Raw genomic sequence first — 12,633 nt, forward strand, 5'->3', positions numbered from 1 at the left:
TCTATTTACCGAAAAAAATCTTTACTAGAGTAAAATTTCAAATAATTTATCTTTCTTTAATTACTTTTAATTTATCGAGATAAAACAATTCGAATAAATAAAAACGAATTATTAATTTTATACAAATAAGAGACGACACTCACCCCAAGGTTGCTCTGCCGGTGCCCGATGCCTCTCCCAGGTCTCCTCCTCCTCTCAGGACGTCAGGCCTTCTCCTCTCACCGCACAGGACACTCGCGAGAAACACTCGCGGATAAGCTACAATCGCGCGCGGACTAACTATCAATAAAAGTCTTTCTCGCGCGACACCGTACGGCACTCCCGTTTGAAAAAAGCCCATGAGAAGAATATTCCGTCAAGTATATGCCGTAATATTCTTCAAATGGACTTTGAAAAAGTTCTTTAGTCCGATTACTTGAACGGCACTCCCGAAGCAAACGCGACGAACCGGCTGCGGTTCGTTCATTCAATTAAATCGGCGGACGGAGGGTACGTTAGCTTCCCCGTTCTTTGGATTTTTATCCAAGCAGAACGAGAGTTTTGCTTGGGTAAAATCCTCGTACCGGGTACTGGGCCTTCCCACCTCGCCAAGGTCGTACCCATGGGAAGGAAGTTCTTTACTGTGTGATATAAAAGTATAGGTATTATAAAATCAAGTTATCGATATACAAATATGGATAGATAAGCTACAAAGAATTAAAATAAAATTGCAACATGATTAATAATTGTCTTCTTTTTCATTAAATAAATTAATGAAACAATAATTAAAATAATAATAATTTAAAAATTGCCCCGATTCGTTCTGCGTTCATCACGCGCGTTACTTTACGAAATGTTCCAAGATGTCGGCAACTTGCCTCTCGATACTACACGAATCGAGCGGACGATTAATAAAGAGACACGCAGACGCAGTTGGTTAATCAAAAATACTGAATCAGTGGAACGCCATGGTACATCGCTCGTGAATGCTTCATAATCTCGTATATCTCGCGTCGCGTAAGTTAGCGGCCAGTAGTCACGATTCTTCGTCGTGCAAATAATAATTAATACTGCAATTTTATACTTTGGCGAAATTTACGAGTTCGATACCATACGTGTACGTGCGTAATTTAATTTCAATAGCGTACTCTGAAATTAAATATCACACGTGCATACACGTACGGTATCGAACTCGTAAATTTCGCCAAAGTAAAATTGCATTATTAATTTGCACGACGAAGAATCGTGACTGCCGGCCGCTGACTTACGCGACGCGAGATATACGTGATTTTGAAGCATTCACGGGGGCGATGTATCACGGCGCCGGCGCCGCCGGCGTTCCATAACTCGAATCTCGAATCACTCGATACGGCAATATAACTCAGTCCTCTTTTTCCGTACGAAGAGAATCAGAGATCGGTGATAACTCACACGACAATTCCGGCACAGCGTTCGAAGCACGGCGCGAGATAAATGAATGCTACCCATTCGAGTAGTCCAGAAATGTGTCGAGACGAGCGAGCGCCACGATTATATATCGCCCGCGAATATCACGACGAAAGCATATAAATCGTTCGGAATTGCCGTACATACCTTCGCCGACTTCGCCTCGACGTCTCCACCTCGATGTCCCCGTCTCGAGCGAGCGATTCGCGCGATACGTTTATTCGCAAATTATTTAACGCGCACACGGCACGTACTCGCGTAGGCGATTATTCCCGCGGCCTGCGAAACGAGGAGCAGGAGTGCCAATCGCAGGAACGAGCAACGAGCTGCAACGAGTGCGTTCCGAATAACATGGCAGACCGAGCACACAGCCGCCGCGTCAGCCAATCGCGTTCGACGTATCTCCCGACCACTCACGACTCACCCGACTGTGCGGCGGGGCGGCGGCGCCGCCGGCGTTCCATAACTCGAATCTCGAATCACTCGATACGGCAATATAACTCAGTCCTCTTTTTCCGTACGAAGAGAATCAGAGATCGGTGATAACTCACACGACAATTCCGGCACAGCGATCGAAGCACGGCACGAGATAAATTCTAGAAATGTGTCGAGACGAGCGAGCGCCACGATTATATATCGCCCGCGAATATCACGACGAAAGCATATAAATCGTTCGGAGTTGCCGTACATACCTTCGCCGACTTCGCCTCGACGTCTCCACCTCGATGTCCCCGTCTCGAGCGAGCGATTCGCGCGATACGTTTATTCGCAAATTATTTAACGCGCACACGGCACGTACTCGCGTAGGCGATTATTCCCGCGGCCTGCGAAACGAGGAGCAGGAGTGCCAATCGCAGGAACGAGCAACGAGCTGCAACGAGTGCGTTCCGAATAACATGGCAGACCGAGCACACAGCCGCCGCGTCAGCCAATCGCGTTCGACGTATCTCCCGACCACTCACGACTCACCCGACTGTGCGGCGGGGCGGCGGCGGCGGCGGCGCGGCCGGCGCGCCGGGCATGCGCTGTGCCGGCTGTGCGCAAGCAAGTAAATACGTAAACGTAAACACGTTGAACGGTTGAACGGTGCGAGACGTTGTCGCTCTCGTGTAATTTCTTTCTCGTAAACGAAAAGAAATCCGGTTACGGGGTGTCGCAAAGTAAACGTACGCCGAATATTCCGTTGCTTCTTGTGTCGAGTGAAACGAGTGGAATTCCGTCGCTGGGCGAAATAAACGCCGAGCGCCGTGCTGGACGTACGCCGTACGTGTCACCCTCCCGGCTGTGATTTAGCGGGTCTCCTACGGTGCTATCGTGATCGGTGAGTGAATTTTACGTGAGAAATAAATGTTTCGAAGCGCGATACATCCGAATCTTCAATCGAATCATTTGTCCCGCGTGTCGCAGGGAGACGATAACCTCGAAATTCGCGTCTCTCGCCTCCGTCTCGATTTCTACTCCGAATAAGTGAATCGCGCAGGAAAATGCTTCAATAAATAACTTCAGTTTCTCCAAGTGTGGAAATTAATAATTCATTGAGTGATTGAAGAGAACGATCGCGCGCGTTTGGCGTTTCTCGCTTTGCTTGTCGCGATCGCGAACGATCGCGAAACGAGGGAGCGGAGCTTACTTCGAAATGCGTGTGAACGTCGAGAGTGCGAATAACAAGCTCAAATGTGCGAATACAATTTCGTTTTTCGTTAAAGAACAGGCACATAATTCGCACGTTCACGTAAATCGTTGTAAATATTTCAAATTTATTTCCACGAGTGCGTCTCTATTCCTCATAACCTCTACTTTTGCATACAGTTATATTTGAATTAAACGTACAGTGTATATAGTTTGCCGTGAAATATAATGTAACTTTATTAAATAACTTTAAGAAAGTTAACGTTAAATTGTGTCGTTCGTAAAAACTTGTTCGCGATCGTTCTCACAGCTCGGTGATCGCGCATACCATAAAAAACGATCCATCGCCGTCAAGATACTTGAAAATTACAAAACATTCTCAGTCGCTTGTTATCCCCGAGTATTATTCGTTTTGCTATAAAATTAATTGTCCATAAACTAGCCTATTGCCTCGCATTTCATGAAAAACGTAATAATAAAGTGTACGATTAGAGCAAGGCCGTGCAAAACTCCGCGTGATCGTCACATTAAATTAATTACATGCGCAATCGTGTAAAATACATTCGAAAGAACGTGAGAGAAAGAGAAGGCGTCGAACGTAAATCGTTTCCTTCTGTAAAAAATTATTTTATAAAAAATTTATAATTCTAAATATTTCGAGAACAGCTCAAAGTGTCTCTCCTAACGAGCGTAACATATTTTTTTCTTTAATTTATAGTTTCTCGTCAGGAATTCATTTCGCTGTTAACGTGTCATCCACTGAGGAAATATTCGTGGCAGCATGGATATATAGTTCAATATACACGGCTTATAGAGGCGCCAGTGCAGACAAAGTGTGATAGTAGGTAAGAGAACTTTAACAACATTGAAACAAAATGTGACAAAACAGTCGGTTCTTATCTGATACAATCTTTCTGCTGTTGCATTGACAGATTTTGTGCACGCGCAGATACGTGAAGAGAGATACAAAGAGGATAATCAGCCAAAACTGTCAGAAGAATTTAAGACTAGCCTGCAAAACGATGTCAGCTGAAGAAAATTTTGAGCAGGTTAGATTTACTTTTACTTTTCTTCATACATAAATTTAAGTTCCATTATATCATGTGAATGTAAATAAATCTGAGCACCTCACCAATTTCCTTAAAATTTACTTCAATGTGTATATGTGTGTGTATACATTTATTTTTTTGGAGTATAATTTTTATGTAAATAGAAACATTAATTAAAAGAAGTAATTAAATTAAAGAAGTATACCTTTTTCTCAAAGAAATCTGATTAAGAGCTTTAATCTTATACAGTAATACAGTAATACAGTACAATAATTTTATACAGTAGACAATAAAATCTTACAAATAATCACTAAGATGTGACCGTCACAATCTTTTTTCTTACTATGTACTTATACCTTGCTACTTTGGTAGTTTGAGGACGAAGAAACAGAGGTTCCAATTGGCGGGACTCTGCCCGGTGGAAGGAAACGTCTCTTCTCCAAGGAGCTGCGCTGTATGATGTATGGCTTCGGCGACGATCAGAATCCTTACACAGAAAGTGTCGACTTGTTGGAAGATTTGGTTATCGAATATATAACCGAGATGACACATCGAGCTATGGAGATTGGACGTACAGGACGTGTTCAAGTGGAAGATATTGTATTTTTAGGTAAGAGTTACATATGCAATTTTTAAGTACATACTTAATTCAATAAATTTTTAAATTATTTAAAGCTTTCTGGTTTCACACAGAAACTTACTGTCATATTGTACTCTTTTCCAATTCTTATTTCATTAATTTATTTGCAGTGAGAAAGGATGCCAGAAAGTATGCCAGAGTGAAAGATCTTTTAACGATGAACGAGGAACTTAAGAAAGCGAGAAAGGCTTTCGACGAAGTTAAATATGCAGGTACTGTCAAAGAGTAGACAATACAAATTGTAATGTTATATCCATCAACGAATGTAAAACTGAATGCGTATAAGTTTGTATTAATCTACTTGAGAATCTATCGTTCGTTTATTTAAGTAATCTTTCAAATCAGCATGATCAAGTTGCAAGTAGTATTAATGCAATCTGTTTGGTCATATAATTGATCTGCATATGTACCTTGAGCGAAGCAAAGTATTGGTTTTTTATTATTTACATTTATTGCTGGGATAACGTCGCTTTATTTTGCAATAACATATAATTGTTTATAAGTAAACATCTGATTTACTGTCTTTTGTTACAAATAAATAGCAAAATTTTTTGTTTTTAATATAAATTATATTGTTGTACAAAAACGCAGTAGGCAGAGTAAAATTCAATAAATAAATAAATGATAAAATATTAAAATAATCTTGCACTACTGCGAAATATATTGTTTGATAAAAATATAATGAAAAAAAAAAGAGACGACTGGTTTCAAGAAGCGTCTTTTTCTATATTATGTAACAAAGAAAACCAGTTTCTCTGACCAGCTCTTAGGAAGATTTTATATACTTTATTTATATATTCATATTTTTAATGAAGTTACATTATATTGCATAGCAAACTATATACTGTACGTTTAATACAAATATAACTCTATGCAAAACACATTTTGCTACTCTATTTTTGTATGTCACATATTTTCGCGTAGCAAAATAGTTATTTATTACTATTATAATTTAAATTGTGGACTGTTTTATCCAGAGATCGATTACATTTTCATTTTAACTTTATAACAGAATTTTTTTGCATGGTTTGTGTGGTTCGGCATGAACAGCGTTTGCATGTAGTTTTATTTATTTTGTATGCTGTTATTTTGTCTCCTACGGTTTTACGTGAATCAAGCGATTCTGCAATTATTTTACAACGTCACGAACGGCCTGTTTTGCTGACAGAATAACGTCATTGAGTCCTACACCTTGGTAAGAAGAACCGCACAGTGCCAGGGGAATATGGCGCGCGGAAATGTAATCGTGGATGCGTTTTACACGTGCAGTATGACCGACGACGTGCTGCGGAATACAGTCCTTCAGAACGGCAACGTTGTGGGCGACTGGTTCCTCTTCGATTTGTAAGATATTCTTGGTGTGATTAATCGCCGTCGTTAACAATTGCTCCTTCGACGGATTTGGCCCGAAATATTTCTCGAACCACGCACCTCCCATCATTACCGTCAACACCTAAATCATGGTCACAACACGTAATTTATTATCATTGAGTAAAGAAATTTTTCTTACACGTTAATTTATAATTCTCACAGTTTTGTACATATAGAAATAAAAGTTATATTAGAAATAAAGATTGAATTATGCCGTAAGTGAATCAACTAAAAAACAAAACGACCTGAGCGGACAATAAAATCGTTCCGGGATACACGTACCGTGGAAGACTCGGGGAATATGCAGGAGTCGAAGATTACGCCTAGCAGAGGTAAATTTTCCTTCGGCGGTATGAGGAAGCCGAACGCCTGCAGAGGCAGTACATTTCCCTGGAATTCAAGATTAACTACTCCCACCGTTACGGTAGGTATCGCTTTCAATTCCGCTGACAGTCCGGGATGTTGCTCGCGCAACAGCTCGGCCAAGTCCTTCGCGCACAAGCTCGAGATAACGCGCGAGCATTCCTGAGGCTCGCCATTGACTAACAGTTCCACGCGATCCGATTTAAACGTAAGCTTTTCGCACCTCTTCTCAGTCTGTATCCGCACTCCTCGTTCCTTTACGTTATCGGCCAGTGCCCGAGGCAATTGCTCGAGTCCTCCCCGCAAGCCCCACAGTATCCATCTCTCCTTTTGTGCTCTCTCTGCCAAAGTCAAAGATCTGACCGCAGACTCATGATCTGTATTATCCTTCGCTGCATCAGCTTTGTCTTTTGATTTTGTAAAGATTCTTTTCATCAGCAAGCCTTTCACTATGGAGCCGTGTTTCTGTTCCGCTTCGAACAGCGGTTTGAGCAGAAAATTAACGCTTATCTCGCGGGCATCTCCCGCACAGATCCCGCAGATCATGGGGCTGATGATGTTATCCGCAATATCCTGGCCCAATCTCCTTTGGACGAAACTATAAATGCTCTCGTCCTCCTTAGACACCTTGGGCGCCCTCAAGTCCGTCCATATGCGGTTAATCAAGGGACGATCTAGCAGCGAGGACGTCTTAAAGATACCCTTTAAAGAATTTGGCAGACGATGCAGTGCCTCGTCCACGTAAATCAATCGATTCGACGCCACAGGGTGGCTCATTCCAATGTTAACTAATTTGTCGTTCAATTGCAGGTCATCTATCAGATTAAGGGTGTTTTCCCCGGCTTCGCCAAGTGTTCTTACAGTTCTTGGTCCTTGCTCGAAAATCGCTCCGCTAGGCGAGCTTCCGCTACGTATCCACCCACCCACGCGACTGGAAGCCTCCAGTAAAATGATAGACGATAGTCTCGCATCAAGAGCGTAATACGCTGCTGACAGGCCTGATATACCGCCTCCTAGTATTACTGTCATTTCAGTACTTCAAGGAGTCCAACAGCTCCGATAAATTAGTCTCGATGTCAGCACAATGTTACGTGATTAAGTGCTAATGTATGTTAGCTTACGTGAAATCTACAAGTAATAATTTACAGTATTTTATTATATACAAACGATATTTATTATTATATATGAATAAGGAACAAATCTATTCGCAAAGTAAAACAAATATGCGCTAAGTCATTTGCAGGATGACAATTTATAGGAACGTGACGTGCGATGTTACTCGAATATTTTAATTCTGTCGGCTCCACTTTGGTGATGTCATCGAAAGGATATTCGAAAGGACATTCGAAGCACGCGACAGGCGATTATTTTTTCCAAAGCTCGAAAAGGCGCTCTCAAGATAGCAGGTTATGTTTTACAGGCGGAAACACGTGCGAGGTCCTAGCTGCGTCCTCTCATCCTTGCTCTTTAAAATTTTCTATATATTTTCCCTCTCTCTAAATTAAATCTCCGAACGAAGTACAGCCACTCTACCTCGAGTTACGTTCTACAGAGAAAATCACAGCGACGTAGGCACGTGAGAAGATTCGCGACATCGCATACTTTCAGACATATCCGGACATATCTAACAATCTCTAACTCTAACTACTCCTGCATTATGTCTCGCAGCTGGACGATGCTCCAATTTCGGCAACGTCTTGATCGTCAGAAGCGTCTGGCGGATCGCAAAAAGCAAAGACTTTCCTTCTTCTTTTGATAGATCGCGACAGATCTTCGACGTTCAAGGTCGTGATTTATCGAGGATTTAATCAGATCCTCAGTACGAATTACAATGGATTTAGGATTATATTGTTCGAGGGATCTTATATGATTTGGGAATGAAATAAATAAAGGCGAATAAAATTTTTTTAACATCGAATTGATAAAAAAAATGAGGAAAGGGCTAGATTTCCTCATTTCCTCGATTCCAACTCGGAACGATCAACGATCGTGACGCACCGAGTTGTACGTTGTACCTAGACGAGCGCACATACGCGCGGAATTTAGCGTCCCTTTCCCCTTCCCGACGGGACTGACGGACGAACTGACGTCGCCGTTTCACGAGATGTTGCAACGACCAGCGACCAACCGACTGGCAAAGTCAGTGCGAACTCTGCAGTGCGCGTGCGGTGTGGCCGTGAGTGGCCGTGAGCTGGTGGAGGATCTCCCTCGCGACGGAGTGTGGTGGTCGCGGATCGACCCCGTTTTCCCGGAATCGCGCCGACCTTTAACTGGTCCTGAAACCTTAGCTGACCCGAGCCGAGCCGCCCCGAGCTATTCTCGTCAATTTTCATCGCCCACGTCGGTCGGTCCAACTGGTCCAAGGAGCACGGGGAGCCCACAGAGGTCCCCCGTTTACGGACTCGCCGAGTTTTCGGCAACGAGGACGAGGACGGCGGGAACGGGGACGACGGCAGGTGCGCGAGATGCACCGGCGTTAATCGGCGGGAAGGTCGCGTCCTGGCGTCGATGAGGCCGACGGGATAGAGCGAACGGAGAATCCAGGGGTTACGTCGGCATGCAGAACAGCGACAGCGAGAAGGCGTCGCGCGTCGTCGCGGAGCGCGACGACGCGGTGGAGGCGACTAGTAGCGACGGCGCCGTCGAGGAGGCGGTCGGGGATCGCGACGACGAGGCGTCGAGTCGCGACGGCGCCGAGGAGGCCGTCGCGGATCGCGCGAACGACGACGAGGCCGCCGGAGTCGCGGAACGCGACGACGAGGATCCGAGCGGCGACGCCGAGCAGGCCGCCGCCGCCGCCGCCGCCGCCGCCGGCGTGGATCGCGACGACAGGGATCGCAAGGACGCCCGGAAGCCCGTGAAGAAGGGAAACTGCGTGTGGACCATGTGTCTCCCGTCTACCTCGGGCAAGGAGACGCTTGTTGCGAACAATAACTACGGCTGCGAGCACTACAAGCGAAAATCGAAATTCGTGGTAAGCTTGGGGATGGCCCGTTGTTCTACGCCCAGCTTCGAGTAGCTCATACAGTGTTTATTTGCAGAAACTGATGATTTAGTTTGACAAATATAACTATAAATATAGAGTCTTAAAAATGGCGTTTATCGGAGTATGATATGAAACATTAAACTTATAGTTATTTTTAGATAGGGATGTTGTAATTGAAATGTCGAGTATCGTAGGTTGTTATAGGAGTATGATATGAAACATTATCTAGCGTCATGGCTGTTATCGGAGTATGATATGAAACATTAAACTTATAGTTATTTTTAGATAGGGATGCTGTAATGTAAATGTCGAGTATCGTAGGTTCATGGCTGTTAATGAGTTTGATCTTAAGACTCATATATTTATTTTGCACATATGAAGCCTGATATAGGACACTTTACTTCTTTTTAGATAGAGACGTTGTAATTTAAATGTCGAGTATGTGTCTTCTTAGATTTATGGCTATTAATGAATCTAATCTTGAGACTCATATATATTTATTTATTTTACATATAAGTTGTGTGTAACATTCTTATATAAATTAGAAATGTAATAGTAATGAAAAATGTATGGCTTTGTTTCCTAATTAATTATTTTCCTTTTCAAATCTGATCTCTTTTACATGCTCTTGTTTTTTTTTTTTTTTTTTTCATAGACTCCATGCTGCAACAAGGTGTACACCTGTCGGTTTTGTCACGACGAGCAAGAGACGCACACAGTGAATAGGAAAGAAGTGACAGAATTGATATGCGTTCTTTGCGACACTCGTCAACCTGTCCAAGCTACCTGTCAGAATTGCCATTGTCAATTTGGCAAGTACACCTGCCTGGAGTGCAATCTCTTTGACGACGAGGATAAAAATCAATACCATTGCGACGGATGCGGAATATGTAGAGTCGGTGGCCGTGACAAGTTCTTTCATTGTGCCAAGTGCAACATGTGTTTGCCGATTCAGTTACAAAACGGGCATACGGTAAGGATACGATAATGCAAGATGCATGTTTTGTATGATAAAATGATTGTATATATTCAGAACGCGCGAAGAAATAATTGAACCCTGTCGTTTACATTCTCAGTTTGCAATTATTGTACATGGAATAAATTTTATTTTACAGTGCATAGAAAATGTCTCACATTCCAATTGTCCCGTGTGCCTGGAAGACATTCACACGAGTCGTATACCATGTCACATTCCCGATTGTGGGCACTTGCTTCACCGTATGTGTTTTGAGGAATTGTTGAACTCGGGACATTACGCCTGCCCGTCCTGTCAGGTGTCACTCTTAGACATGACGGACTTGTGGAAGTATTTGGACGCCGAGGTATCGCTGACACCGATGCCGGAGGAATATAGCGACTGTAAAACCGATATCTTATGTAAAGACTGCCACGAGGTCAAATCTACTTCTTCATACATATATCCGAAATGCTGAGGCGTGAAAAATGATTAAGTGATATTAATGGCAAGATACCTGTTATTTCAGGAATCTACGGTGAAGTTTCACATCGTTGGGTTGAAGTGCTTAAACTGTGGTAGCTACAATACCTGCAGGATAAAAGGCTCACCTTGTTCAGGTGACGATCAATTACTAATCGATTGATTTTTCGCTCATGGAACGATTATGTGAATTCTCGATAATTTGTGCAGATCCCGATGCCCTGAACGAAGCAGCTGGTATTACAGAAGAGAAGGAAGGATCGTAAAGCCAAAGTTCGGATAATATTATTATCCGATACTGTCCATCGATCGTGGAAGGAATATAGTAACGATGATAGGAGAGTATTTGTATTTTAGAATTTTATCTTTATTTCATCTTTTTGTAGCAAATTGCACTTTTGTTGCCTTCGTAGTACTTTTTGTTTAAGCCGAAGTAGTACAGTAAAAATTAAATATCTTGTTAAATGACCACTGATGTTATCAGAACTAATGCATAACCGTTTTCGGTTATTTTATATAATACGCTGTAGCACAATCTTCGAGGTTGAGTATGTAGATGATTTCAGTAACGTAAGTATTAACAAAATATTTCTGCAAACTTTATTAAATCACGAAGCAATGGTCGATGAAGTGGGAATATTTTGCAGATGTTCTTTTTCGCGTACATTTACGAGGATATCGATTTTTATATTTTCAATGTTTTTATCTTAGACAGGATATCCAGACTTATCGCGCAGTATTTTCAGGCTGATAAATTTAGAGTCGATTTTTTTCAACGAAAATATATTTTATTTTGTTGCAATTTTTCCATTTCCAACAATAAGTATTGTGATTAAAGCTTCGTGTTCCTTTTTGCAGCTTAAAAGTAGCTGTAGTTACTGCAACATTTTTGATTAAAAAAAATTTGAATTTCAAATTGCTCCATAAAGATTATCGATAAAAGTTCTGCGCGGTAGATCTTTGGATATTCTGTATATATTTTCTGCGTCTGGCTACATTTATCTTCAGAATGGCAACTGCATTAGCAGTTGACTACTAATTACGCCTAAGAAAATAATTAAAAAATTATGAAATGGCACGTGTGTAATGTGTATGTGTGTGTATACGTACGTGTGTTTAAGAGAAGATGGAAAAAAGTAATACAATGTTTCGAAATTTTTCATATTAGGCAGTGTAGCACCGTGTCACCCTATCTTGAGTAAAACTACATACTCTGCATATTTATACGTTGCTGCAACACTAGTTTCTCGTAAATATCTAACGAAATCCTATCATTGGCAGTGGAAGATAATATATACATAGCATCTTTGCCAGATTAAAATGTAAACTGGTGGCCTAATTCATTGTACTTTAAATGACAGCACATTTTAAATGACAGCATAAGTCGACCGTGTAGAAACAAGAGTAAAGCCTTAAGACAAATTTCTGTTCGTAAATCGCTTGGAAGCTTCCAGCCTTATACATTCTGTTTGATTTAGGAAAAGATCTCATTTAGTCGTAATCTAGTCGCGGAAGATTTGAGCGCGTATTGCTGCTCCTACTACGATTTTTCTCGTAAGTGTGAATGTTTTATACAAAACACAGGTGAATCCGCACGGGTGGCACACACTAATGCAACAATAAAATGTATCAACGTAGCGAATAATTAGGGAAAAGTTATACTTTTCGTTGAATAATGCTAAGATATATTACGTACATATGTACCGCTGCATTTCGATGTGCATATATTGAA

General features: G+C 41.9%; 3 protein-coding genes across 7 annotated transcripts; 2 read left to right on the top strand and 1 right to left on the bottom strand.

The window, feature by feature from the left end:
• Positions 1 to 2,469: 2,469 nt before the first annotated feature.
• Positions 2,470 to 6,333, top strand: Taf13 (TATA-box binding protein associated factor 13). 2 transcript variants are annotated; one of them, XM_071725155.1, is made up of 6 exons: positions 2,470 to 2,746; positions 3,773 to 3,899; positions 3,987 to 4,103; positions 4,476 to 4,713; positions 4,854 to 4,955; positions 5,912 to 6,333. In XM_071725155.1, exons 3-6 carry the CDS (start codon positions 4,077 to 4,079, stop codon positions 5,914 to 5,916), a joined length of 372 nt encoding a protein of 123 aa, XP_071581256.1. In that variant the 5' UTR covers positions 2,470 to 2,746; positions 3,773 to 3,899; positions 3,987 to 4,076; the 3' UTR covers positions 5,917 to 6,333. The 2 variants fall into 2 exon arrangements, with proteins under 2 accessions (XP_071581256.1, XP_071581255.1); XM_071725154.1 differs by having other exon boundaries at positions 4,854 to 6,333.
• On the bottom strand, positions 5,510 to 8,400 carry Ppox (protoporphyrinogen oxidase). Of its 4 annotated transcripts, none has more exons than XM_071725152.1 (3): positions 8,117 to 8,400; positions 6,397 to 7,605; positions 5,510 to 6,196 (listed from the first exon to the last, which is right to left on the bottom strand). In XM_071725152.1, exons 2-3 carry the CDS (start codon positions 7,504 to 7,506, stop codon positions 5,873 to 5,875), a joined length of 1,434 nt encoding a protein of 477 aa, XP_071581253.1. In that variant the 5' UTR covers positions 7,507 to 7,605; positions 8,117 to 8,400; the 3' UTR covers positions 5,510 to 5,872. The 4 variants fall into 4 exon arrangements, with proteins under 4 accessions (XP_071581253.1, XP_071581252.1, XP_071581251.1 ...); XM_071725151.1 differs by having other exon boundaries at positions 8,011 to 8,400; XM_071725150.1 differs by having other exon boundaries at positions 7,757 to 8,400.
• A 129-nt stretch (positions 8,401 to 8,529) lies between these two features.
• Positions 8,530 to 12,619, top strand: Rchy1 (Ring finger and CHY zinc finger domain containing 1). The gene is made up of 5 exons (XM_071725153.1): positions 8,530 to 9,451; positions 10,119 to 10,436; positions 10,579 to 10,857; positions 10,948 to 11,038; positions 11,112 to 12,619. The coding sequence occupies exons 1-5, from the start codon at positions 9,035 to 9,037 to the stop codon at positions 11,165 to 11,167; spliced, it is 1,161 nt and encodes a 386-aa protein (XP_071581254.1). The 5' UTR covers positions 8,530 to 9,034; the 3' UTR covers positions 11,168 to 12,619.
• Positions 12,620 to 12,633: the final 14 nt, after the last annotated feature.

Source organism: Temnothorax nylanderi, unplaced genomic scaffold (genome assembly GCF_030848795.1).
Source record: "Temnothorax nylanderi isolate EJ_2023f unplaced genomic scaffold, tnyl_v1.0 TNYL_tig0928_pilon, whole genome shotgun sequence".
NCBI classification, from domain to species: Eukaryota; Metazoa; Arthropoda; class Insecta; order Hymenoptera; family Formicidae; genus Temnothorax; species Temnothorax nylanderi.

What these genes read in the sequence shown, in the direction of transcription:
- Taf13 (XM_071725154.1), top strand. Translation starts at nt 4,077, where the DNA reads ATGTCAGCTGAAGAAAATTTTGAGCAG. An exon ending in CTGAAGAAAATTTTGAGCAG is followed by an intron (nt 4,104 to 4,475) that starts GTTAGATTTACT and finishes CTACTTTGGTAG; the next exon opens with TTTGAGGACGAAGAAACAGA. An exon ending in GGAAGATATTGTATTTTTAG is followed by an intron (nt 4,714 to 4,853) that starts GTAAGAGTTACA and finishes ATTTATTTGCAG; the next exon opens with TGAGAAAGGATGCCAGAAAG.
- Ppox (XM_071725152.1), bottom strand. Translation starts at nt 7,506, where the DNA reads ATGACAGTAATACTAGGAGGCGGTATATCAGGCCTGTCAGCAGCGTAT. An exon ending in TATTCCCCGAGTCTTCCACG is followed by an intron (nt 6,197 to 6,396) that starts GTACGTGTATCC and finishes ACCATGATTTAG; the next exon opens with GTGTTGACGGTAATGATGGG.
- Rchy1 (XM_071725153.1), top strand. Translation starts at nt 9,035, where the DNA reads ATGCAGAACAGCGACAGCGAGAAGGCGTCGCGCGTCGTCGCGGAGCGC. An exon ending in AGCGAAAATCGAAATTCGTG is followed by an intron (nt 9,452 to 10,118) that starts GTAAGCTTGGGG and finishes TTTTTTTCATAG; the next exon opens with ACTCCATGCTGCAACAAGGT. An exon ending in AAAAGGCTCACCTTGTTCAG is followed by an intron (nt 11,039 to 11,111) that starts GTGACGATCAAT and finishes TAATTTGTGCAG; the next exon opens with ATCCCGATGCCCTGAACGAA.